Here is a 27,312-nt window from a genome sequence, read left to right as displayed (position 1 = left end):
GGCCAGAAAAACAGAAGCAAAGGAGCCCGAGTGTACATTCAAGTGATGTTTAGCAGGGTAGATCAGCCAAGCCACAGTCAGGGGAGCTCATGACAATGCCTAAAGATGGATCTCACCACAAGCACCTGGAAACGTCAGCCATGAGAGCATGGAGTGTAATTAGATAAGTGTAAAACCAGCTGGAGTACCAAACAGCTATTATTTTTCCAAACTCCTCTCCCTTCCCTAGGTTAGCTATAGAGGACTGCTCTTGGGTGAGGGATTAAAAAAAAAAAACTAGCAGCTTAATAAACAAAACGCCTTAGAAGTATGAGCAGAAAACAAATGGGATGTCAGAAATAAAATGCTTTCAAAGCAAGCAAACACCTTAGACCAAACACCTTGAAAACAAATCCAAACCAAAAAGGTATTTGCCAAGCAGGATCCTTAAACAGCCAGCTCGGAATAAACAAATGGTCCATCAACAAACCGGAGGAGGTCTGGCAGCACCAGATAAAACTCATCAAAACCCACCCAGAGGAGATGAGGCCAGATGGGCTATCTGCCAGTCACAGAAGGTTTAGATTCAAAGGTGGGTGAGAGTAGCTGTTTAAGGGGCTAAAGGCAGATTGTCAGACTCTGGCCTGGCAACATTCCAACCATTCCACGGTCTTGCAATTCTGATCAGTTTTTCAGCCTTTCAGAAAGTTCTGCTGAAGGTAAAATTTCTTTCTGGGAACTTCTTCACACAGCAATGAGGAAGACTCACCATCACCACCACCACCACCACCACACACACACATACACAGAGGCACACAGGCACACATACATTATGCACACACATAAACACACAAGCACACCTGTTACACAGAGAAACACGTGCAAACACACATTACACACACCCTACACAGGTACACACACCCCACACAGGTACACACCCACACACAAATACACACAATACATGTGTTTGTACACACAGATAACAGAATATGAACACATATAGTTGTATAATCTTTTTTTATAGTAAGCCCTTGGACTATAAAATGGACAGATATTGCTGCTGCACAAAGGAAAGAGGCAGTATAATCCCAGAACTCCTCTCTGCTGCTGGCAGAGAATCTAAGGAAAGCTGGCTGTCTAACAATGAACTGAAAATTCACAATTTGGAATTTGCTGGCAAATTCAGTGAGGAAAGCAGGAAAGCTAATATTTCGAAAATCCAGCTCAGTAAAATGTTACACCAAAGCATACAAAGCCTGTCAAATGTCTTGTGAGCCCACTGGGATCGGGCAATGTCAGTGGTAGTACAAACAACCCCCCCCCCCATCCTAGGTGAGTTTCGGGGATCCTTTCTGTCTTCTTTGTTGGCTCTTCAATAAACAGCCACTTCAGGTCTGCGTTCTGCAGTGCATTGTGGTAAAAGCAAGGGAAATGCCAACAGGATTAGGGGATAGCTGAGATCTCAGGAAGACTTGCACAGGAAAAAACAGTGCTATAAAATGTGACTGAACCCAAAGCCAGAGGCAGGAAGAGATTGTTTATAACACAAAAGGGAAGGCCTGAAGCATGGAACACAGTTGAACCAGGCTCCGAGTGGCTGGAAGAGCAGCATATGGCTGCATTCGGCAAGCAGGGAGAAGAAGAGAGCTGTGGGCATCCAGGCACAAACTGTACCTGGGAGCCTGCAGGGAAGATGTACAGAGAAGGGGCTGGGAATGTACCCCTAGCGGGAGGGTATGAGAAGAATGTGCACCGGACAGTCAGTCATTCACATGTCCTGTGAGCCTGAGGCTGTGTGAATGGACATTGATTGGGACAGTGTGCTGATGGCCTGAACACTATTCTGTAGGAAAATACAGATCACACAAACTTTACCAATTAGCTATTTAATTTTTTCTTTTTTGTTTTGTTTTGTTTTTTGTTGTTGTTGTTGTTTGAGACACTGATCCTCTGTGCAGCCCTAGCTGTCCTAAAGCCAGCTTTGTAGACCAGGTTGGACTCGAACTCAGAGATCTACCTGCCTCTGCCTCCTGAGTGCTGGGACTAAAGGCATGTGCCACCACGCCCAGCTTCAACTAATTAATTCTAAGTATACAGTCAATGGCACTAAGCACAGCTGTGGCTATCCATGTTGCTGGGCCACCACCATCACCATCCCTCCACGGTAGCCTTTCTTCAGTGCTCTTGATCTGCAGGAGGAGGATCTGAGCAAGCAATCTCTTTTTTTCCTTTCCTTTTCCTTTGGCTTTTTTGAGACTTAGTGTGTTTGTTTGTTTGTCTTTTTTTTTTTTTCTTTTTCTTTTCTTTTTTTTCCCCCAAGACAGGGTTTCTCTGTGTAGCCTTAACTATACTGGACAGGCTTTGTAGAGCAGGCTAGCCTCGAACTCACAGTGATCCGCCTGTCTCTGCCTCCTTGAGTGCTGGGATTAAAGACATGCGCCACCATGCCCAGCTTTTTTTGTTTGTTTTGTTTTGTTTTTCGAGACAGGGTTTCTCTGTGTAGCCTTGGCTGCCTGGACTGGCTTTGTAGACCAAGCTGGCCCCAAACTCACACCCATTCGCCTGCCTCTGCCTCCCGAGTACTGGGATTAAAGGTATGAGCTACCATGCCCAGTTTGAGATTTACTCTGATGTAAACCTAGGTAGCCTCAATGATATTGAATTCCTAATCCCCCTGCCCCCTCCTCCTCGGTGCTGCTATCCCAGGGGTGCATCACCACACCAAGCCTTAATGGGCACTTCAGCAAGTTTATGCTGAATTGACTGAGCTGATCCAACTTACAGATGGAAAAGAGGCATGAAAAGCAGGGAAGAGTAGCCGGGTGCCTGTGGCACACACCTCTAATCCCAGCACTCAGGAGGCAGAAGCAGGAGGATCACTGTGAGAGATCACAAAGAGAGTCCAGGACAGCCAGGGTGACAGAGATAGACCCTGTCTTGGAAAACAAACAAACAAACAAAATCAACAGACAGGCAGATCTCTGTGAATTGGAGGCCAGCTTGATCTACAAAGCAATTCCAGGACTACAAGAGAAACCCTGTCTCAAAAAACCAAAAAAGCCAAAACCAAAACCAATCAAGAGAAACCAAACAGCACTCCTATTCACCCACAGGGCCACTGAGCAGCTTTGGTGAGGTGGGAGTGAGGGCAGGAGTGGGGTTGGGGGTGGGAGTGAGGGCAGGGGTGGGGATGGAGGTGGGGATGGGAGTGGGGGCAGGGGGGAGACAGGAGTTTAGAATGATTTCTGAGACCTACAGCACTGAAAATAAATGGGATGCCTTGAACTGTGGCACTTATCAATACTAGACCTTCAGAAAAAGGTTAAATAGGCTGAGTGTGGTGACACAGGCCTTTAATCCCAGCACTAGGGGGCCTGGTCTAGAGTGAGTTCTTGCATTCATAGTCACACAACTACAATAAATTTTAAAAGAACAACAATAATAACAACAACAACAACAAACTTTTAATGTTGAAACTTGAAAGTCTTGATGAATTTTTGTTTGTTTGATCAGTTGGATGGTTGGTTGGTTGTTTTTTGTTTGTTTGTTTGAGACAGGGTTTCTCTGGCTGCATGCAGCCCTGGCTGTCATGGAACTCACTTGAACTCGCAGAGATCTCCAGCCTGTGCATCCCAAGTGCTGGCCTTAAAGGCGTTCACCACCACGCCCGACTTCTTGATGAATTTTTATCTCTACTGTCTATAGTATCATAATGTCTCTAAAGAAAACCTTCTGGAGCCGGGCGTGGTGGCTCACGCCTTTAATCCCAGCACTCGGGAGGCAGAGGCAGGAAGATTGCTGTGAGTTCGAGGCCAGCCTGGTCTACAAAGTGAGTCCAGGATGGCCAAGGCTACACAGAGAAACCGTGTCTCAAAAACCAAAAAAAAAAAAAAGAAAGAAAGAAAACCTTCTGATATAAATGCAAAAATCAGACCCTTCCACTACTGAAGAACTATTAGAGGCAACGGTTGCTGGGAGACATGAAGTCAGTTTCTCTCCAAAGTGGCTTATTTTTATTTTTAATAGTCGATTTATTTTTAGAACACTCTTTGGTGGTTTGCCTGCACGTATATCTGTGTGAGGGTGTCAGATCCCCTAGAACTGGAATTACAGACAATTTTGAGCTACTATGTGGGTGCTGGGAATCAAACCCAGGTTCTCTGAAAGAGCGTCCAGGACAGCCAAGGCTACACAGAGAAACCCTGTGTCAACAAAACAAAACAAAACAAAAAACCCTATAAAAGAAAGAGTAATGGGAGATGAATAGGATTGAAATACATTGTATATGTATATAAAATTGTCAAAGAATAATTTTTTTAAAACGTAAAGAATGTTCTTCTGGGCTGGAGAGTTGGTTCAGTGGTTAAGAGCACTGTCTGCTCTTCCAAAGGTCCCGGGTTCAATTTCCAGCACCCACATGGCAGCTCACAACTGTCTGTAACTCCAAGATCTGACACCCTCACACCAATGCACATAAAATTAAATAGAAATATTAAAAAAAGAAGAAGAAGAAGAAGAAGAAGAAAGTACCCTCTCTACCTTCTCCGAAAGCCCTTGAAATTAAAAAAAAAAAAAAAAACACAAAGTAGCCGGGCGTGGTAGCGCATGCCTTTAATCCCAGCACTTGGGAGGCAGAGGCAGGTGGATTGCTGTGAGTGCGAGTCTAGGACAGCCAAGGCTACACAGGGAAACCCTGTCTCGAAAAACAAAACAAAACAAAACAAAAAACTTCTTCTAATTGTATCTTTCTTATTTTGTAAAAATGTAGTACATATATTTTTACATCTTTGATAATTTCATGCGTGTGTCCAGCATGTGTTGCTCATACTCATCACTCTCTTCATTGCTCCATCTTCCCTTAACCTTCCAACATAGTTGCCAGCTTCATGCCTTTTTTTCAATAACCAGCTACTTTCAGTTAGTGCTGCCCATATACGCACAGCATGTGGGGTCATCCACCGGAATGTGGACAACCTACCATTGTATGGAGAACCTACCATTGCCTCCCTTCCCTAGAGAAAGATGACTCTTCCTACCTCAGCCCTCATCAACTGCCACCGGCTTCTCAGGCAGGGATAGGGAACCCTCTTTTCTCCATTATGCAAACCCTTTTCTTCCCTCCCTCCCTCCTTTCTCTTTTCTTTTTTTTTTTTTTTTTTTTTTTTTTTTTTTTTTTTTTTGGTTTTTCGAGACAGGGTTTCTCTGTGTAGCCTTGGCCATCCTGGACTCACTTTGTAGACCAGGCTGGCCTCGAACTCACAGCGATACACCTGCCTCTGCCTCCCGAGTGCTTGGATTAAAGGCGTGCGCCACCACGCCCAGCCCTCTTTTCTTTTTCAAATTTCTTTTTGAACATAGATTCTTATCTCATACACTAAATCCATCCCAACCATATATCTGCACCCTCCCTCCACTCCTCCCAGCTGCCCCCAACCTCCCCTCCCCCCCAGACCCACTCCTTGCTCAGTTTCCTCTCTAGAAATCAAATTGCATCTTAAGTGATGCAACAGAGCCCCCTTCTGGTCCAGCCAAGGAACTGTGAACACAAAGACAGAAATGTCACGTAAGGAAAGATGAGAACACGTGTAGTTGAGTGTGAAACAGGGTCCCAGAGGAGTTGGTTTTGGATCTGCAGTAACAGGACAGAGGGATAAGCACTTCCCACCTGAGGAAGAATTTCTGTTGGTAAGAATACATGTTTGTACTTGCCTGTACTCCCAGCACTCCCAAGTTCAAGGCTAGCCTGGGACAGAGTCGCAAAAGACCAAAATCATCACCACCACCACCACCACCACCACCATCCCCACCAATGACATCACCCACAGGTACTAACATTGGGACCATTTTGGTGTTCTGGCTTCCAGCATTGTTTCTAATTGTGTGCATCATTATTATTCATACACACACACACACACACACACACACACACACACACAAAACAAAAACAAACAAACCACAAGTAAACTGGCCTCATCATTCAGTGTGCTGGCACATACATGTCCCACATCCTTTGCAGAACACACAGGTCCTCTCTTGCCAGAGCCCAGAGAGTGGAGAGCAGTGCACATAAGGCAACTTTATTTATTTATTTGTTTATTTTTGGCTTTTCAAGACAGGATTTCTCTGTGTAGCCTTAGCTGTCCTAGACACACTTTGTAGACCAGGCTGGCCTCGAACTCACAGCGATCAGCCTGCCTCTGCCTCCTGAGTGCTGGGAATAAAAGCATGTGCCACCACCACCCGGCAATAAAGCAACTTTAATTCCAGCCACTGATCACTTCTCTGCATCTCCCCCCAAGCCCCCACCCCCACCCCTGTGGACTATGCCTGCATAGCTGGTCCTCAAGACCTCTTGGACAGAGTTAGTTAGTACTGGTTAAATGTAGTCACCAGCCATCTCAGCAGAGGAGAGCTGTACCCACTGGCAGTTTGGACCTTGGAATTCCGAAGAATTGCGCAGTCACGGGGAAGAACCCACTTAGGCTAAGGTTCATCATGCATTAGGCTCTGTTGGGAGGGAATGCTGTGACTTCAAGCTAACCCACAGTGGAGGAGGGAAGCCAGAATGGAGTTGAGCATGAAAGTAGGCAAGGGGCAGTCTGCAAGAGAACACCCAGGCAATAACTTGGTAGTCACAGGCATTTAAGGAAAATCAAATGGGCCGGGGAGTTAATTACTCTTGTACAATCATGACTGACATACCTGAGAGGACGGTTTAATGGACAGAGGTTTGTTTTGGCTCCTGGTTTCAGACAGTTTGGCCCATGACACTTGAGCAGAGCATATGGCAGCAAGAACTGGGACAAAAAGAAAAACGTTCAAAGGCGCATCCCCAGTGACCTACTTCCTCCAGTTAGCCCCTCCTCCTAAGGTGTCCCGAAATAGCTCCATGAGCTGAGATCAAACAGTTAAACAGTCCCCTGTGGAGGGCATTTCAGATCTAAACTGTAACAGACAGAAAGATTCATGTCGTGGAATCGCTGCCTCAGAGTCAAACTTCGCAGAGGGTAAATAAATCCTTAGACTGTTCTGGTTACTATATGGTATAGTCACAGCTAGATGCATTTATAAATTTGAACCAGGTGTAGTGATGTAGGCCTTTAATCCCAGCACTCGAGAGGCAGAGACAGGCAGAACTTTGTAAGTTGGAGGCCAGCCTGGTCTACACAGTGAGACTGTGTCTCAGAAAAAGAAAAGTTTGGGCTGGGGGGCATAGCTTAGTGGTCGAGTGCTAGTCCAGTACTGATGAAACTCTGAGTTTGATCTCCAGAACTGAGGAAAAAAGAGAGAAAAGAGCTTTTTTGTGGAGATTGTAGTTTGAAGGCTGAAAAAGAAAGCGTAGACCCACCGGTTCAGCTCGTAGTAGTAGCTGGAGAGATGGCTCAGCTGTTCCAGGCGAGGCTCACAACCAAAAATAGAAGTGGGCTACTTGGTTCAGCTCTCTTTTAGAGGCAAGGTTAAGTGGTTATATGTGAACATCTATGTATGTTCTCATGTCTTAGATGTGTAATTTATATAAATGTAGAGAGTACCAAGGAGCTGTAGACAATAAGTCCTCTGTGGGGAAGTCCAGTTCTTAAGTTCTGGATTGATCATGGGACAGAATGACCGTTCCCACAAGTGTGGCGTTACATAGAAATGTCCGTGCTTTCCCACCAAGTCAGAATCTGTAAAACAACGAACTTACAAGCCGCATTGGTTTCATCAGCTGTGGCTTGTTAAAAAGTCCCAGCTTCCCTTACGAGCAGTGTTGGCAAACACAAGTTTCTTTTATTCCAGTCTTAACAGCCAAGGTTAACTCTAGGTCAAACGGAAGAAATCACACAGCAAATCACTCTCCCTTTCTCTCCCTCCCTCCATCTCCCCACTCCCCATGCATGTGTGCGCACGTGTACATGTGTGTTATCAAATGGCCACGAAGAGTTAGAGAGGCTGCAGCAGAGTTCCAAACAGGTCTAACTAGAGGCTAGCAGACAGTTGCTAAGGATGCAAAGGGAATCTCTAAGCAGTTCCCAACACAGCTGGAGGCACAGTGGGAGGGTCAGGGTGGCAGGGGCAGAGTTGAGCAGAAACTGAGAGTCAAGTTAACAAAGGTGGAGTGCAGGGCTGTGAAGGTGGTAGAGGTGAAGGGCAGGACAAGGTCCAGATAGATGAATGAGAGGATCAATGCCGGGTCCAGATGGGCAAATGGACCGGCCAGCAGTCTAAGCAGGCCACACACCTGCAGGGAGAAGCAAGCCTGTCTGCCCTGGATGCTTACAGCAGGTGGTCATAGAACAAGCCATTGCCTTCTCATCATTGGGTGTTCTGTCTGTGGAGCACAGGTGAGAGTGTTGTACACCTTTCTCAGTCTGGTGTCTTTGGTAAGTTCTCAGGCCTGGTTTTCCTGTTATTTAAACACATACATGAGCTGAGGGCCTGAAATCCCAGCACTCTGGGAGGCAGAGGCAGGCAGATCTCTGTGAGTTCGAGGCCAGCCTGGTCTACAAAACAAGTCCAGGACAGCCAAGGCTACACAGAGAGACCTTGTCTCCAAAAACAACAACAACAAAACAAAAAATAAAAAACCAAAGAATAGGAAGAAGAAAGGAAAAAAAAAAAAAAAAAGGAAAGGAAAGAAAAGAAAAGAAAAAAGATAGTAGTCATTAAACACACCCATGTGCTCATATGGTCCTAATTCCCTTTCTGGGGTGGAGTCCTTTCTACTTTTAGCTATAAGTTATTCAGTGGCCTGTGCCTTCTGGGTTGTTTACATTCCCACCGAGGCACCAAATCCTCTTTTCCCTGCATTTACCCTCAAAATGGAGTAAAAGGCTGCTTGTAACATGTAGTCACCCAGGGCAGGGCACAGCCCGAGAAGTCAGCGTTTGTACAACATACAGTGGCATCGAGCAGGGTACCATCCAATCTCAGCAGTTACATAAGCTATATTCCACAGCCTTTCTCTCTCCTACACTTTTTCTTAATGTTTTTAGTTATTCTTCAGGAATTTCATATATGAGTACAGTAGATTCCAACATTTCCACTCAGCTCTGTGCCCCTCAAACTCCTCCTGGGAGCCTCCCTCCCCCAACCATGGTTTTCTCCCAACGTCTTTTCCTTTTATCTTTCATAACATACTGAGTGCAATTAACATTTCCCTACATAGTGTGAGCCTACCTACTGCAGCATGGCCAACCTACCAGGGGCCAGATTCCTGAAGAAAGTGGTTCTCCATCCCCAGCAGTACTCAATTGTCAATAGCTCCTCAGCTGGAGATGAGGCCTTGTGGGTCCCTCCTCCCTCCATGCTGGAATGCTGTGCAGGCGACCACAGCCACTGTGAGTTTGTGAGGGCACCAGCCACTCACTTCATATCCAGAAAACACTACTTCGCAGCTTTCCCCAAACTCTGGCTTTTGCAAACTTTTTTCTTCTTCTGCAGTGTGTGTGTGTGTGTGTGTGTGTGTGTGTGTGTGTGTGTGTGTGTGTGATGTAAATGTTCTATTTGGGCTGAGAATTCCATAGTGGCTTATTCTCTACACTTTGGCCAGTTCTATGTTGTCTCTGTATTAGTCATCATCTGCGGCAAAAAGAAGCTTCTCTGATGAGCACTGAAAGCTGCACTAGTCTATGAGCATAAAAGTAAGTATTTAGAGGTCATATTGATACTATGCCCACTTAACAAAATAATAGTAATAATAGAAGTACATTTTCCCTAGGATCTATGGGGGCCTCCTTGGCCATGGGCTCTTAGCTGGGTCTACGGGGTCGTATATGAGTTCTCTCCTGTAGAGCGGGCCTTAGCTTTAATCAGAAAACAGTTATTTGCCCCCATAACATCCATGCCACTGTTGCACCAATGGGGCTATCTTGCCAAGCTGGTAGTTATTGTAGCTTGTGGGTTGACAGTTGGGTAACACTGACTTTTTTCCCCCAGCCGCCTTCATAACACCTCCTAATACCATGAAAGCCATCAGCAGAGAGGAAGGCTCCCAGCTAGTACCAGTTTGATTCCCCCGTGTCCTGTTACCCACCTATATGGTGTCTTCATCAATAGGGTCTTATCATTGAGATCTGGTGGGCAAGCAAGAACAATTGCAATAGCATCTATCATTTGGGGTGGGGTCTCTAGAATGCTCTGACCAGCAACTTGAGGAAAGGTATCCATACCCTGCGCTGAGAGTTTTGTCTGATGACCTAAGTCTTTTGAGAGGGACATTATCCCCCATGAAAACTAACTCCAATCTCTTTTTGTTTAATGTTTTTAGGAAAGCTTATGAAGTAGGTTTCCATATAGCTTTTCTAGCATCCGCCCTTAGTGCTAGTTACCCCTCTCACCTTTCCTCTGCCCTCTCCTCTCATCTCCCTCCCCACTGGAATCTCCCCTCTCCATGATTCCCCATTTCCCTGCCTATACCATCTGTATTCAACAATCTTTTCTCCCTTGAGAGCTCTCCCTCCCTCCCCCCATATCTACACACACACACACACACACACACACACACACACACACACACACACACACCCTCTTGGTTGTTTCCTAGCTTCTACAGATACTACAAGTAAAGAATCAAAGCTAAGATACACACAAGAGAGAACACAAGGTGTTCGTTTTCTGGGTCTGAGTTATTCAACTCAGTACAATGTTTTTTCTTTCAAGTTTCTTTCTTTCCTTCCTTCCTTCCTTTCTTTTCCCAAGACAAGGTTTCTCTATATAGCTCTGGCTGTCCTGGAATTTGCTCTGTAGACCAGGCTGGCCTCAAATTCAGAAATCTACCTACCTCTGCCTCCCGAGTAGTGAGATTAAAGGCATGTGCTACCACTGCCCTGCTCTTTTTAGATTTCTAATTAAAAACAAAAAACCAAAAAGCAATTTTGTTTTGTTTTGGGCAGTCTAACTGGGCAGCTCTGGCTAGCCTGGAACTCCTGGTGTAGGCCAAGCTGGGCTCTGCCTCCTCCGTGCTGAAATTAATGCTGTGTGCCACATGCCTGGCTAGATTTTTTCCTTCTTTTTTTTTTTTTTTTTTTTTTTTTTGGTTTTTTCTGAGACAGGGTTTCTCTGTGTAGCCTTGGCTGTCCTAGACTTGCTTTGTAGACCAGGCTGGCCTTGAACTCACAGCAATCCAGCTGCCTCTGCCTTCCCATTGCTGGGATTAAAGGCCTGCACTCCCATGCCTTGCCATTTTTTATTTTATTTATTTATTTTTGGTTTTTTGAGACAGGGTTTCTCTGTGTAGCCTTGGCCATCCTGTACTCACTTTGTAGACCAGGCTGGCCTCGAACTCACAGCGATCCGCCTGCCTCTGCCTCCCGAGTGCTGGGATTAAAGGCGTGCGCCACCACGCCCGGCTTAATTTTTAAATTATATGCATGTGTCTGTTTGTGGGTTTATTCCATGAATGAATGCAGTGCCCAGTGAAGTCAGAAGAGGGCTTTGGATCCTTGTTAGATTTAGAAGAACGGGCTTCAGGGGGACACTGAGAGGGATTACTGAGGAGTGAGGAATTGGTTAGAAGAGTCATTAAAGCCGCAACAGACAGAAAGAGAGGCAACTGAGGGGTGGGGGTGGGAGGATGGAGGGGTGGGGGTGTGTGGGGCGGGGCCTTAAGGAGATTCGGCTCTCCACCCTGGAGAAAGACAGCACGGGGAGGTCCTGGAGATATCAGAGCCTATAGGCAGAGGAAGGAGCCTCTTATAGCTGAGGATGGGGAAAGTTCTATAGAAAGTGGCTCTCAGGCAGGAGGTGGGTAAGTGAGTGGGGTACAGGAAGCCTCTGATGTCAACTCACTTTGCAGGTAGAATCCTGGCACAGGAACCGTGTGTTAGCTAAAGGACGCACAGTGTCTCAGTAGTTGTCTATCAGAATCCAAAATATAGGAAGAGGAGGCTGGACAGATAGACACACAGACAGTGTGCCGTGAGCAGAGGCTAGATTGTAACACCATGGTCTTACAATCCCCTGGAACTGAAGTGGCAGGCAGTTGTGGGCCATCTGACAAGGGTATGGGAACTGAATTGGAGCCTGATGGGAGACTAGCAAGCCCCCTTGATCACTGAGTCACCTCTCCAGGCCCAGTTTCAGCTGTCTATGCAGCTGAAAAAAATTCCATTGAGTGTATGGACCTCACTTTCATTCCTCACTATCAGTTGAGTACTCCTTCCCCTCTGTTGGGGTTTCGGTACTTGTAAAATGATGAGTAAAATGTTTCTGGCATTCCTTCTGACTGGGTTTTACATTTTGCAGAGAAGATGAGTTTAAAAGGCTTTCCTAGCCGGGCGTGGTGGCACACGCCTTTAATCCCAGCACTCAGGAGATAGAGGCAGGCGGATCGCTGTGAGTTCGAGGCCAGCCTGGTCTACAAAGTGAATCCAGGATGGCCAAGGCTACACAGAGAAACCTGTCTCGAAAAACCAAAAAAAAAAAAAAAAAAAAAAAAAAAAAGGCTTTCCTATTCCATAGGATTACGATTAAAAGCAGACTGTCGAGATGGTTCAGTGGTTAAGAGCAAGCACCTACTTACCTTGAAGAGGCTTTCAGCACTGGTCAGGTGGCTCACAACTCCAACTCTAGGGCCAGGGAAATCCAATGTATCTGGACTCCAAGGTCACCTGCACTCACTCATATGTAAGTACACACACACACACAATTCAAAAGTAATAAATAGAAACCTTCAAAAGCATGAGGTTATATGGTGCTCATGAACTCAAAAGTGCTGCATGTGTAGGCCTGCCCAAGGTGAGCCAGAGGCCTTCAGTCACAGACAGGGGAAGAACTCAGGGGGCCCAGCCCCAACCCACAGAGCTATTTGTAGCTGAGTGCTACTGAGGGAGAAGAAGTCTTTTTTTTTTTTTTTTTTTTTTTTTTTTTTTTTGAGACAGGGTTTCTCTGTGTAGCCTTGGCTGACCTGGACTCTTTGTAGACGAGGCTGGCCTCAAACTCACAGTGATCCACCTGCCTTTGCCTCCCGAGAGCTGGAATTAAAGGCATGCACCACCACTGCCCAGCTTTTTTTTTTTTTTTTTTTTTTGGTTTTTTGAGACAGGGTTTCTCTGTGTAGCCTTGGCCATCCTGGACTCACTTTGTAGACCAGGCTAGCCTCGAACTCACAGCGATCTGCCTGCCTCCCGAGTGCTGGGATTAAAGGCGTGCGCCACCACACCCGGCTTCAGCTTTTGGTTTTTTTCAAGAGGGCTTTTCTGTGTAGCCTTGACTGTCCTGGACTCACTTTGTAGACCTGGCTGGCCTCGAACTCACAGAGATTCCCCTAAAGGTGTGCATGGCCATGCCTGGCTGGAAGTCATTGTCTTAAGTGATGTAATAGTCTCTGGGAAGTTACTCATGTTTCAGTGGGTAGCTTCACACCTATGGCCAGGAGAGTGTGCCTGGTTAAACCCAACGAGTCACAAAGCAAAAACAAAATGAAAGCAAGAAGTCATGAGAGTATAACGGGAGTAGGTTAGAGGAAAGGAAAGAGCACTGGTGTGGTGTGGGGAGGAAGGACTGTGGCATACATGCACCAGAACATACCACATGTGTGAAACCAAAGCAGCTCGCTCTTGGTGCCTGTGGAGGCCTGCTGGGAACACACTTGTAGAAAGCAAACGTGTCTGGAAGACATGTGCAAAGCCCTCATCACTGACCACAAGTGGGGTCTCTGGGATCAGAGAGACCACCAAGCTCTTCTTAAAGTGGAAGATATTTATGGCTGTGCTAAAGTGAATTAATTATACTTAGGTAACATGTGTTTATGTTTATAAAGCAAAAAACAACACAGTGTCCCCTGGTAGCAAACCAAACAAACTTAGGATAATGGGGAAAGGCAACTCCCACCCATGGAAACAGTGGCATACATAGGTAGTGCCAAATTCCAAACCAACCTTCTTTTGGTGGCTACAGGACATAGAATCTATGTGTCTATTTATGCCTCGCAGATTTCAGCTAATGAAAAGTAAATGCATACAAAGTGGATTTGTGCTCCTGTTTAAGAAAAGAAAATCTGGGTGCTGGTGGCGTACACCTTTAATCCCAGCACTTGGGAGGCAGAGGCAGGAGGATTGCTGTGAGTTCGAGGCCAGCCTGGTCTACAAAGCAAGTCTAGGACAGCCAAGGCTACACAGAGAAACCCTGTCTCCAAAAACAAAACAAAACAAAACAAAACAAAAGAAAGAAGGGAAAAAAAGAAAAAGAAAAGAAAAAATGATAAAGAATAACAATAAAAATATTTTAAATTTGAAAAAGCATAAGGCTAAAATTCAGCTTCTCAGGTGGTGCTCGTCAACTGGCTATCTGTTGAGGTAAAGCTGGGTCCCACCCGGAGTTACTCCCTACTGTGGAAAACTGGGATTTTTCACATTGTATTTGTTTTGGTTTTTTTTTTTTTTTAGGTTTTTCGTGGCAGGATTTCTCTATGTATCCTTGGCTGTCCTGGACTAGCTTTGTAGACCAGGCTGGCCTCAAACTCACAGTGATCTGCCTGCCTCTGCCTCCTGAGTGCTGGGATTAAAGGGATTTTTCACATTGTATTTTGCTTTAAGAAACTCCATTTTGGGGGCTGGAGAGATGGCTCAGTGGTTAAGAGCACTGTCTGCTCTTCCAAAGGACCCACATTCAATTCTCAGCACCCACATGGCAGCTCACAACTGTGTGTAACTCCAGTTCCAAGAGATCTGACATCCTCACACCAATACACATAAGATAAAATAAAATAAATTATTAAAAAAAAACAACAACTCCATTTTACAAGCACTTTTTCTTTCAAGACAGGGTCTCTCTGTGTAGCCTTGGCTGTCCTGGACTCCCTTTGTAGACCAGGCTGGCCTCAAACTCACATTGATCCACCTGCCTCTGACTCCCAAGTGCTGGGATTAAAGGCGTGCACCACCACGCCCGACCTATAAATGTTTGTATTTTCTTTCTTTCTTTTTGTTTTTGTTTTTGTTTTCAAGACAGGGTCTCTCTGTGTTAGCCTTGGCTGTCTTAGACTCACTTTGTAAACCAGGCTGGCCTTGAACTCACAGTGATCCAACTGCCTCTGCCTCCCAAGTGCTGGGATTAAAGGCGTACGCTGCCACGCCCAGCTTTACAAGAACTTTGAGGAGGGAGGATGGCTGTGCATTTGGGTGGACATGTAAGCAGCACCTTTTGTCTGGGACCATCCATGCAGCCCAGACTCATAAGAAGAAATACTATGCATTTATATCATGGTGCACTGAAGCTGCAAGTGCACAAGGATGTATTAAAACCACATTAGGGAAACCAGGCCCATGCTCTTAACAAAGAGCAGGCCAGGGAAAGGATATAATTTTTTCATGTAAGACCCCAAAAAGAGGTGGGCGCGCAGCACTGAGACGGCAAGAGCTCTCCCACCAACCGGCCATCTTGTTAGCTAGCTAGACAGGCTTTAGCAGGCTTGAGGCCATTGAAGAAAGACACCCTCCCTCACAAGGTCCTATCTTCTGTTTCTCTGATTATCCGTGTGTGTGTTTGTGTGTGTGTGTGTGTGTGTGTGTGTGTGTGTGTGTGTGTGTGTGTGTGTGTGTGTGTGAAGTGACAGGCAGAGATTTCCCTGGGGCTTCAGCGAGGCTCAGTCCCTACTGTTTTTTTTTTTTAATTAATTTATTCATATTACATCTCGATTGTTAGCCCTTCCCCTGAGTCCCTACTGTTGATGTGGCCTACTCAACTGCCACCTCCAGTCTGCCTGTCCCATTCATCCGCTCCCCTGTTTTTTCATTGGGACCTTCTGCCTTCGTAGTGGCCTCAGCTCTACAGCGATGCTCTCAAGCTGCTGGCACACAGCTGCTGCCCACTGAGTGAGCCTCTTCCCTGTGGTGGAGCTTGGGTTTCTTGGCTTACCAGTACAGACCTTTACCTCTGAGATCTGTTGCTTTAGCTCTTTGTAGTCACATCATAGCCCATAGAAACAGATAGGCTCACTGTGTGACAAATGATGCATGAGCTGAGGGCTAATATTAATAATTAAGGTTGAAATAAAAGTGCTTGCCTCAGACAGGTTGCCAAGGAGAGGTAGGAATATCTGCCAAATTGTTGCCACTGAAACCTCTCTACCTTGTGAATTTGTTATTTGATACATTTTGGCAATGTAGAAGGACGTGAGAGTGTGCAGCTCAGTTTCTCAGCTTCAGACAAGTGACCAAGAGGTAGAGGATCTTCCTTGTACTTAATTCCAACTCACAGGATGGAAGATGTCCCTTGCACAGAGCCCCAGAGCGCACTCCCTCGCTCAAGTCCTAAGGTAGCGGTTCCATGGCGGTGACCTGAGAAAACCAGCAGCTATGCTTTCCCTCGCCATAGTGCTCAGTGCAGTAAATGACAGAAGAACAGAGAACGGCACTAGGTGGAGAGACAGCGGTGACCAACCCCCCTCCAGACTGAGCTTCATTAGGAGAAAGAGAGCTTTGTGACCATGGGGGGTGGGGAGAATTGACTGGGCCTTGGCATGGGAGAACATTAAAGGAGCCAGTTAAAGTGGAAGAGGCTAAGATGGTCATTGTGTACAACACTACGAGGTAACCTGAAAAAGGAAGAGAGTGGACACAGAGAAAGAGAGAGAGAGAGAGAGAGACAGACAGACAGACAGACAGACAGACAGACAGACACAGTACCTTCAGAGAAATACTCTAAACAGTACTGGTGAGATGGTGAGATGGTTAGCAGGTAAAGGTGCTTGTTACAGGGTCTTCTACCCTGCCTACCTACGTTTCATCTCTAGGATCCACACAGTAGGAGAATGAACTCCTGCAAGGTGTCCTCTGATGTTGACACACCTGCCATGGCATGTGTGGCTTCTCAGAAATAATACAATGATGTCTTTAAGAAGAGAAATCTCTCAAGTCCTGTTAAGGACACACTGACTGCTCCTCCAGAGGTCCCGAATTCAATTCCCAGCAACCATGTGGTGGCTCACACCATCTACCATCTATAATTTGACCTCATGTCCTCTTCTGGCCTACAGGTATCCATGAAGGCAGAGCACTATACATAATAAGTACATCTGAGAGAGAGAGAGAGAGAGAGAGAGAGAGAGAGAGAGAGAGAGAGAGAGAGAGAGAGAGATTCCCCAAATAAAGCAAATAAAGGGGATTTTCCAACTTCTCTAAAGTTTCAGGGTGTGATGAGAACTTCCACACCAAGTACATTCAGATGCCAAAGAGCAAAGAACCAGGTCCTACTAGATAGGACCATGAATTTATCTTGAAATTGTAAGAGAGAGGTGCTGGCCTTGCTTTCTGCCCCCTTTCTGAGATCTTTCTGTGACAGCAGGGGCCTGCTCACTCTAGGCCACATAGGCTGATCTCTGAGAAAGAGGCCCTTAAAGGGTGTGTGATCTAACACTCAAAGCTACTGGAGGTCTTCAGATTACAGATCCTCTGGTTGCTCCACACCCTCCTTCCCCTCCCTAGAATCATGGAAGAACCTCTCCTGCTATCTGCCAAAGAGCTGATAAGTCCCCGCTGTGTGCGAAAATCAAGTCCAGCCTCCTTCCCCACTGCCCAGCACAGAAAGTACTTTAAATCACAGCTTTATCACTTCCCCAATTCCAGGCACATACTAAAGGCCAAGCTAAACTACTTGGTGCAGACCTTGTGCCTAGCCCCTAAAACTTCTTTTCTTCAGTTCTGTTTGTTTCTGAAGGAATTATGAAGGCTTCTCTTCAGGCCCACTGCCATGCTACATGTCCACTCTGCTAATGCAGCTCCATGTAGATTTTGTTTTGTTTTGTTTGTTTGTTGAGACAAGGTTTCTCTGTGTAGCCCTGACTGTCCTAGGCTCACTTTGTAGATCAGCCTGACCTTGAACTCACAGAGATCCACCTGCCTCTGCCTTCCAAATGCTGGGACATGCCTGGCTTGTTTTGTGTTTTATGTACTTTGGTGCTTTGCCTGCATGTATGAGGAAGTCGGAACCAGAGTTACAGTTGTGAGCTGCCATGTATGTGCTGGGAATTGAACCTGGATCCTGTGGATGAGCAGCCAGTGCTCTCAAGTACTGAGCCATCTCTCCAGCCCTTTCTTGTGGATTTTAAAGGGAAGGTTTTTCTTCCTTCAAGGCCTCATCATGCTGTCTCTGGTATGATGATGTCTTTCCTAACTGCTCTCTCATTGGAAGGCTGGATCCTGTCCACAAAGCCCCAAGACCCCTGACAGAGGTTGTGTGAAGACAGGTCACTCCTGGTTTCTTCCCATAGTAACCAGCCTCTTTTCCAATGGTGTGGAGAAATGGTTAAGCTCTAAGGGACTTTTTATTTATTTATTTATTTATTTATTTATTATTTATACAGTGTTCTGCTTGCATGTACACCTGCACACCAGAAGAGGGCACCAGATCTCATTATAGATGGTTGTGAGCCACCATGTGGTTGCTGGGAATTGAACTCAGGACCTTTGAAAGAGCAGACAGTGCTCTTAACCGCTGAGCCATCTCTCCAGCCCCTAAGGGACTTTCAAAAGCTACTGGGGACACTGCAGTTAGAGAGTCACAGAAGCCCAGGAAGAAGGCTGCCAAAACCATGCCATAGGAGGAAGACTGTGGGCAAATCCAAGACTGGGCTTCTGTAAAAACACCAGGACACTCAACACTACAGCTCGATGAGGGGGTAGGAGTGGGAGCGGGTGGCTGGAGATTAGATGTCACTAAAATAACAAGCAAATAGTAAGGAGCCCCTCGTGGAGTGGGCTATATACGGAGCCACTACATATAATTAGCACAACTGTCTTTCTTCTGAGACGGAGTCTCACTGTGTAACCTCTGCTGGCTTACAGCTCACTATAGACCAGGCTTGTCTCTTAACTCCTAGAGATCCCACCTGCCTCCGCTTTCCCAGTGCTGAAATTAAAGCATGTGATATAAAGGGAGGAAAGGTTAAATGAGGTGGGTGTGGGTGGAAGGTCACAGTAGAGGAGAGAGTATAGGGAGGGATAACTAACATGAATGACCTTTTAAAATGCTGTATGGAGGGGCTGGAGAGATGGCTCAGTGGTTAAGAGCACTGGCTACTCTTCCAGAGGACCCAGGTTCAGTTCCCCAGCAGTCACTTGGCAGTTCACAACTGTCTGTAACTCCAGTTCCAGGAGATCTGACAACCTCCTACCAATAAAATAAAATAAAGTGATATTAAATTAAAAAAAAGCTATATGGAAAGCTACTATAGAACCTTCCTCACATCTATAAATACACACATAGAAAAGCAATTTATTTAAATGGGGGTGCTCTATAATGGGGACACCATAGGCTACAGAATAACAAGCCCAGTTCTAAGTATGGGTGACCTGCTTTCAAGCTGTTGCTCAGCAAGGTTCCATAGACATCTCCCCCTAATATTACAGGCCATTGCCTTTGCTTTCTGATGCCCTCCAGAACTTGATGGTAAAACCTTATTGCTGGGAGGTTCTATGCATGCCACCAAAGAAGAAAAGTAAGCATCAGTGTTACCCAGTGATGGCCCTATAAGATATGCCCACTGTTACAGCAATGGGATGGATGTTGTGGGAGTAACCAAGCACTACCCTTAAGTCCTTTGTCTTTTCTGTTCCTATTTATTTATTGCCCTTAAATTCTTATCTTTATGTCCATAGATCAGTGCATCTCGCAACCCTCGTCAGAGAAGTTTCTCTGTGATACAGACAACCCACAGTTGATCAACGTGCAGAGAATAAGAGGCTATCGAGCTCAGCTCTAAATAGGACATCCGTACCAACTCTCCTTTCCCCACACTCAGGATTCAAAGTAGAAGAGGATGTGGAAAGATTGTAGGAGCCAAAATGTGTTTGCAGCAAAATGGCAGTTGCAGGACATTCTACCTACGAACTCACAGTGCCTGGGATGGCATGCACAAGACAGTAGGGCTGGACCCTTCTGTTACTATTTATCCCACTTGGAGTAAAATCCACCAATAAAAACAGTTTCCTTCCTCTCCTACCTCACCTCAGATAGTCTCAGAACTGATACCCTTTCTTTTTTCTTTCTTTCTTTCTTTCTTTCTTTCTTTTTTTTTCTTGAGACATTGTTTCTCTGTGTAGCCTTGGCTGTCCTACACTCGCTTTGTAGACCACACTGGCCTCCAACGCACAGAGATCCGCCTGCCTCTGCCTCCCAAGTGCTGGGATTAAAAGCTTGCGCCACCGTGCTTGGCTTACCCTTTCTAAAGTTTGAAAGCTTGTCAATTATGTTGTTGACTTTAAAAAAAATTTTACTTTACAGCCCAATCTTGGCTCCCTCCCTCCTCTCCTCCTGGTCCCACCCACCCTCTCTCTTCCTTGTATCCCCCATTCCTCAAAAAAGGGGAGCCTCCTCCCACCTACCCATGTCAGCAGGTCAAGTGGCATCAGGATTGTGAGCATCCTCTTCCTCTGAGGCCTGGCAAAGGAGCCCCAACAGGGAGAAGTGATTTGAAAGGATGTAAGGAAGTCTTTGTCAGAGACAGCCCCCGGTCCCCTTACTAGGGGGCCCACATGAAGACCAAGCTGCCCATCAGATACATACGTGTAGAGAGCCTAGGTCCAGTCCATACGTGGTCCTTGGTTGGTATCTCAGTCTCTGCAAGCCCCCTTGGGCCCAGGTCAGTTGGCTCTGTTGGTCTCTTCCCCGCCCCCCGAGACAGGGTTTCTCTGTATATGCAGCCTTGGTTGTCCTGGACTCACTTTGTAGACCAGGCTGGCCTCCAACGCACAGTGATCCACCTGCCTCTGCCTCCCAAGTGCTGGGATTAAAGGAGTGCACCACCACGGTCTGGCTCTGTTGGTCTTCTTATGGAGCTCCTGTCCCCTCCGGGTCCTTCTAGCCTTCCTCGCACTCTTCCACAAGGCTCTCTGCGCTCCGCCCAATGTTTGGCTGTGAGTCTCATGCTATTGACTTACAATCGTTACATAGATCACACTTGTAGGCAAAATGCAATGAACTGAAAACACCAAAACCAAGGGAGGGCAAGAGGTTGAACTACTTTATGATTTTATTCTTTTCAGTAGGAATGGGGTTCACACCCTGAGGCACTTGTGTGTCAGGCAAGCACAGCGAACAACAACCGCCCTAAGACCCTTAGAGGTACGCACATCAGACCAGTCGCCTCCTGAAGCCATGGGAGATCACTGTGCTCTGAAACCTGGAGAGCGGCGAATGCAAAGGCATGTCGGCAATCTTTATCTCGGGCGGGCCCTTTTTCAGGACGGCTTTCCGATCTTCCCCATGACAAAGGCGCTCGCTGTAACCCCAGAACAGAGAGTCTTCCAAGGAGCCAGAATAGATGCCACAAGCTTCTGCTTGCTAAGAGAGAAAACGCTCTGCTGAACAGCAACGCCAAAACGCGACGTCATTTTCATTTTAGGTTTAAAGGCTCTTTCTTGTCTTCTCCACCCCCCACCTCCCGACCCCATGACTATATTAAAATTTATTACTAATGTGGGTGCTGAGAATTGAACACAGGTCCTCTGGAAGAGCAGCCAGTGCTCTTGCCTGTAAGCCACTAGTTCTCAATCTTCCTAACGCTGCTTCCACCCTTTAATACCTTTTAATACCTTTAATACCTCACGCTGTGGTGACCCCCAACCATAAAGTTATTTCATTGCTACTTTATAACTGTAAATTTGCTGCTGTTATGAATCTTACTGTAAATCACTGACATGCACCTCCTGTAAAAGGATTGTTCATTCCAAAGGGGTCCAGACCCACAAGTTGAGAACTCTGTGCTAAGTAATCTCTCCACCCCCACCCCCCAATCTCTCAGGGTCTCACTAGGTGGCCTTGGCTGTCCTGGACCCATGTAGACCAGGCTGGCCAGAGATCCTCCTGCATCTGCCTCCCAAGTGCTGGGACTAAATGTGTGTGCTTTTTTCTTTTCTTTTTAATTTTAAGATTACAGTTATGTAAGTGCATCACCATCTAAGGAAAAACAGAAGCTAGAATGTATTAGCAGCTACCCAGTGTGAGCATGCTGCTTCATATCATTCTGCTCTTATTTTTCGCAGTAACTCCTTAAGGGAGAACTCTCTGTACACAGAGTCACTGGTACTAGTAAACTACACGGAAAGAGTGAAGCACCCTAAAATCTCTAAAGACCCAGCTGAAGAGGGAGCTGAATGGTTCAGTGTGCTTAGCAATGCAGGAAAGGCTGAAGTCGACCCTCACACTCGAACAAGGAAAAAACAGAAAAAAAACCAAAACAGAACAAAAACCCAAATAAATACAACAAAACACAAGGAAAGAAAAAGGGGCTGATGAGGTAGCTGAGCTGGTAAGGGCTCCTGCTGTCGGGGCACTGGCCAAGGTTCAGTCCCTGGGACCACACAGGTACACACACTTACACATAAAATAGGTGAAACATACTTTTTTATAAAAGCATCGGAGCTTTCCTTAATACACTGTTTTTCCAATTTTTGTTCATAAAGTTTGTTGCCTTGTATTTCTAATATGTGAAAGCTGAGTAGTTCAAACATGTCACCATGCAGTGCTATTTGTTAAGCCATCAGAAATAGAGTCCGGCTGGGCATGGTGGCACATGCCTTTAATCCATTTAATTTGGGAAGCAGACTCAGGTGGAACTCTGAGTTTGAGGAATCTCTCTCTCTCTCTCTCTCTCTCTCTCTCTCTCTCTCTCTCTCTCTCTCTTTGACACACACACACACACACACACACATACATTAAATAAAATTGAAAAAAATCTTAATAATAAGCATATATAGACTGGCATTTGATACCTGAGTTTAAATTTCTTTAGATTTTTGTTTTCTAAAGTATTAGGTAAAAACACATATCCCAGGGAAAACATAACCTCGTTTATTTTATAGCATTTACATTAGCATTTTATAAGAAATAATTGAGCCATTTTTATAATCTATTTTATCCCATGTAAATATAATTTGTAAGACTTCTGTTTTGCCAAAACATGTTCTTTTAAAAAATAATTTATTTATTTTTGTTTTATTTGCATTGGTGTTTTGCATACATATATGTCTATGTGAAGGTGTCAGATCTTGGAGTTACAGACAGTGTGAGTTGTCATGTAGGTGCTGGGAACTGAACCCTGGTCCTCTGGAAGAGTAATCAGTGCTCTTAACTGCTTAGCCATCTCCCCAGACCCCCAAAACATATTCTTATTCAACATTATTTATTTTATTGAAATTTGCAAATTATTTATACCATAATACACTAACTCTTCTTTAAAGAAACAACTTACTAGGCAGGTATGGTGACTCTTGCCTTAAATCTTAGCATGGGGGAATCTGAGACAGGAGGCCAGCCATGAGTCCAAAGCCAGGCTGGGCTATATAGTGAGTTCTAGGACAACCGGGGCTCCAGAGTTGAGACTCAATTTGAGAGAGAGAGGTAGAAGAGGGAGTGAGGGAGAAGGAGGAGGAGGAGGAGGAGAGAAAAAGGAAGGAAGAGGAGGAGGAGAGGGCAAGGAAAAGAAAAGAAGAGACCTATAATGGCCAATCTGAATTTGGAAAACATTTTCAAAGTATATAGTAGCAGTGAGTGGGCAAGTCTTATCCATAAATCTAGCCCAACTATTTCCATGGCTCTCTACTTAAATATTCAGTGCAATCTAAAAACATAGGTCGTGGGCTAGAGAGATGGCTCAGAGGTTTAGAGAACTGGCTGCTCTTCCAAAGGTCCTGAGTTCAATTCCCAGTAACCTCATGGTGGCTCACAACCATCTATCATGAGCTCTGGTGCCCTCTTCTGGTATGTAGGTGTACATGCAGTCAGAATACTGTATAAATAATAAATTAATTTTAAAAAACCCCACAGGTCCTGTGCTGTAGCTTCACTATTCATGACCCCTACTCCTGATGTGCCTCTAACAGTGCAAGTGAGCCTGATATGACTTTCTCAAATGCCTGTAGTGTATCCACTTTAAGCTTGTATTTGGGGGCCGGGCGGTGGTGGCGCACGCCTTTAATCCCAGCACTCGGGAGGCAGAGGCAGGCGGATCGCTGTGAGTTCGAGGCCAGCCTGGTCTACAAAGTGAGTCCAGGACAGCCAAGGCTACACAGAGAAACCCTTCTCGAAAAACCAAAAAAAGAAAAAAAAAGTTTGTATTTTTGTTTACAAGTGTAAATGAAAGTACATAAAAATAGGGTTTTTTTGCACAGCTACGTATGTCTTAGAGATTATACTAAATTGGTTTTATTTTTATTATCATGTTTAGTTTATGTAGTGGTGTCTCTCTCTGTGTGTGTGTGTGTGTGTGTGTGTGTGTGTGTAGGTGTAGAGTCCAGAGGACCACATGCAGGAGTCAGCTTTCTCCTCTCATCCGGTGGGTCACAGATCAGACCCAAGCCGTCAGGCTTGGTGGAAAGCACCTTTTTCTCTATCATTCGTAGGCGGGCATTAGCCTGAGCACTTATGAGAACATACCTTCAGGTTCACCCTCCTGAATTTCATGTTTTCTTTCCAAGGCATAACGTAACGTGTCGGGATCATCCCTTGCTTTAGTGAGAACTTGGGCAAGTGAATGTCCTCACACCTAAAGATTAGACAAGGAGAAAGGAAACCTTGAGTTAACCAGAATCCACATCATTCTGGGAAACAGCTGTAGCCTGTGTTCATCACACCTGACAGCTGTGGGACAGAGAGCTGTGCTGCCGAGGCAGTGAACCAGCCCTTTAGATCTCTCAGTGGCAGGCCATCTGGGGGTGGTGGCTCAGGTGGGTAATCCCAACAGTCAGGAAGCAAGAGCATTGCTATGGAGACTATCCTAGTTACATACTGAGTACTGAGCCAGCTGGGCTAGAGTGAGACCCTTCTACAAAACTAAGCAACCCTCTTTGGTTTTTGTTTTTTGTCTTTAGTTTGGGTTTCCATTGCTGTGAGGAAACACCATGATGAAGGCAAGTCTTATAAGGAAAAGCATTTAGTTGCGGCTGGCTTACAGTTTCAGAAGGTTCTTAAAAAATATTTATTTATTATTATTATGTATACAGCGCTGAAGAGGGCATCAGATCACATTATAGATGGTTGTGAGCCACCATGTGGTTGCTGGGAATTGAACTCATGACCTCTGGAAGAGCAATCAGTGTTCTTAACCGCTGAGCCATCTCTCCAGCCCCAGAGGTTTATAAACCAGCTTCAGAGGTTTATAAAGTTCATTATCTTCATGGTGGGAAGCATGGCAATATATCTAGGCAGACATGGAGCTGGAGGAGCCTACATCCTGGCTGGAGAGTTCTACATCTTGATCTGAAGGCAGCCAGGAATACTTACATGTATGTGTTTGCATGAGTTTATATGTGTGTGTGTCCTTGGAGGCCAGGAGAGGGTGTCACATACTGGGGTCCACAGCAGTTGCAAGCAGCCCACTGTGAATGATGGAAACTGAACTCCTGTCCTCATGAGAACAGAACATTCAAGTGCTCTTAACTGCTCAGCCATCTCTGCTACAGCCTCTACTTTCTACATCCCAACCAGTTTTCCATTACGCTCAGCCACCTTCTCTCTCCTCTCCCCCAGATCTGTTCTTCTGTTTCGTCAGAAAAGAGCAGGCAGAGTCAGAGATGCACCTGCTCCCACTGTTAGGAGTCTCACAAAAACACTAAGTTAACACCCGTAACATATATGCAGAGGACCTGGTGTAGACCCACTCAGACCTTGTGCTTGCTGCTTCAGTTCTCTGTGAGCAAATTATGGTGTACTATATTCATTCTTAAAACTAGATTGTAGGGGCCGAGGGATGGCTCAAGAGGACCAGAGTTCAGTTCCTAACACACACTAAGCAGAACACAGCTGCCTCTTATTCTGGCTCCAGGGGCTCTAATGCCCACTTCTTGCCTCTGAATGGCACCTTCCTACAAATTAACCAAATAAAAACAAAAATCTGCCTTGTGTGTACAGGTGGAGTTGGAGTGCACATGCCCAGCCCTGCCTTGGTCTTGTTGATATTTGGGTTGGTGTCTGTGGTGGTTTCAATAGGTATGGTCCCATAGATTCATGTTTGGATGCTTGGCTCATAGGGAGTGGCCACTATTAGGAATTGTGGCCTTTGTGGAGAAAGTCTCACTTTGAAGACATTCTTTGAACTGAAGCTCTTGTCCAATGTAAGACTGTCTCCTCCTGGATGCCTTCAGATGCAGCTGTAGAACTCAGCTTCTCCAGCACCATGTCTGCCCGCATGCTGCCATGCTTCCCACCATGATGATAATGGACTAAACCTCTGGTACCATAAGCCAGCCCCAATGAAATGTTTTTCCTTGTAAGAGTTACCTCGGTTTTGGTGTCGCCTCAGCAGCAATGGAAACCCTAACTAAGACATTAGTTGGTACCAAGGACGGGAGCACAAGGGAAGGAGAGGTGGCGACTTAGGTGGTAAGGAACACACATACACCTTAGTCCCATCTCAGCACTGTTTGGTGGTGCCCACCTGTGCCCCTAGCACTCTGCAAGTAGAAGCAGGAGATCAAGAGCCCAAAGTCCTTCTTAGCTATATAGGGAGGCCAAATCCAGCCTGGGGACGAAGTGGCGGAGGCTGGTGAAGATCAATGGTAGAGCACCGGCTTAGCGCAAGTGAGGCTCTGTTCAGCGTCTATTTCAACACAACAAACCACCAGCCCAGAACCCCGAGGGCCTTACCTATTGACACGCTTGGATGAGTTTCCTGCTGTGGACCTGTTGTCCAGTTTGGGTAAGGCAGGACTGGTATCTTTTTCTGAAGCCATCACTGGCAGCAAACGACAGAATTCTCACCTAGAACGTTCCAGTTGAATTCTGATGAAACTGCTGCCACTGATGTAACAATTGTCTTGCTAACACCACAGCAACCCTTAGTGGCTTAGGGTATGCAGGTCAGAGCTATCTGTAGTGTGTATGTCTTATTGTAGAAAACATTATGGTTAAAAAATAGGGATATGTGGAGACATTACATCTTGATAAACACAGGAAAGGTCTGTTTGACTATGGCCTGAGGATGCAGTTCAACTGGTGCTACTTGATTAGCATGGCTGAATAGGTTTAATCTTTAACCCTATATAAACCAAGTGCACTTGAACACACCAGTAATCTCAGCACTTGGAGGGGCAGGAGGACCAGATGTTCAAGACCATCACTGGCTACATAGGGAACTTGAGGCCAGCCTGGTCTGCACAGTGAGTTCTAGGACATTCAGAGTTACATATGGAGACCCCATCTCAAAAAGAAAACAAGCTTCTGATGTTTACTTGCTTTCAAAAAACAAGAAGCTTCAGCTCAGACTTAAGTTTCTGTCCTTAGGACTGCTTGAAAGGGCCAGTGAAGATGGCTCAGCAAGGAAAGGTGTTTGAGGTGCACAGCCCTACAACCTAGAACCCACTTAAAGGGGAAAGAGAATCTTGGCTCCACAAGACTGTCTGCCCTCTGACCACCACA

General features: G+C 45.7%; 1 protein-coding gene across 1 annotated transcript; it reads right to left on the bottom strand.

Moving 5' to 3' along the window:
* Positions 1-20,662: 20,662 nt before the first annotated feature.
* Positions 20,663-26,701, bottom strand: Tex43 (testis expressed 43). The gene is made up of 3 exons (XM_051163213.1): positions 26,542-26,701; positions 24,334-24,487; positions 20,663-21,240 (listed from the first exon to the last, which is right to left on the bottom strand). The coding sequence occupies exons 1-3, from the start codon at positions 26,625-26,627 to the stop codon at positions 21,031-21,033; spliced, it is 450 nt and encodes a 149-aa protein (XP_051019170.1). The 5' UTR covers positions 26,628-26,701; the 3' UTR covers positions 20,663-21,030.
* Positions 26,702-27,312: the final 611 nt, after the last annotated feature.

The sequence above is a fragment of the Acomys russatus genome, chromosome 20 (genome assembly GCF_903995435.1).
Source record: "Acomys russatus chromosome 20, mAcoRus1.1, whole genome shotgun sequence".
Lineage (NCBI taxonomy): Eukaryota > Metazoa > Chordata > Mammalia > Rodentia > Muridae > Acomys > Acomys russatus.
The sequence above is the reverse complement of the archived record's forward strand: the minus strand, read 5'-3'. Positions and strand labels throughout refer to the sequence as shown.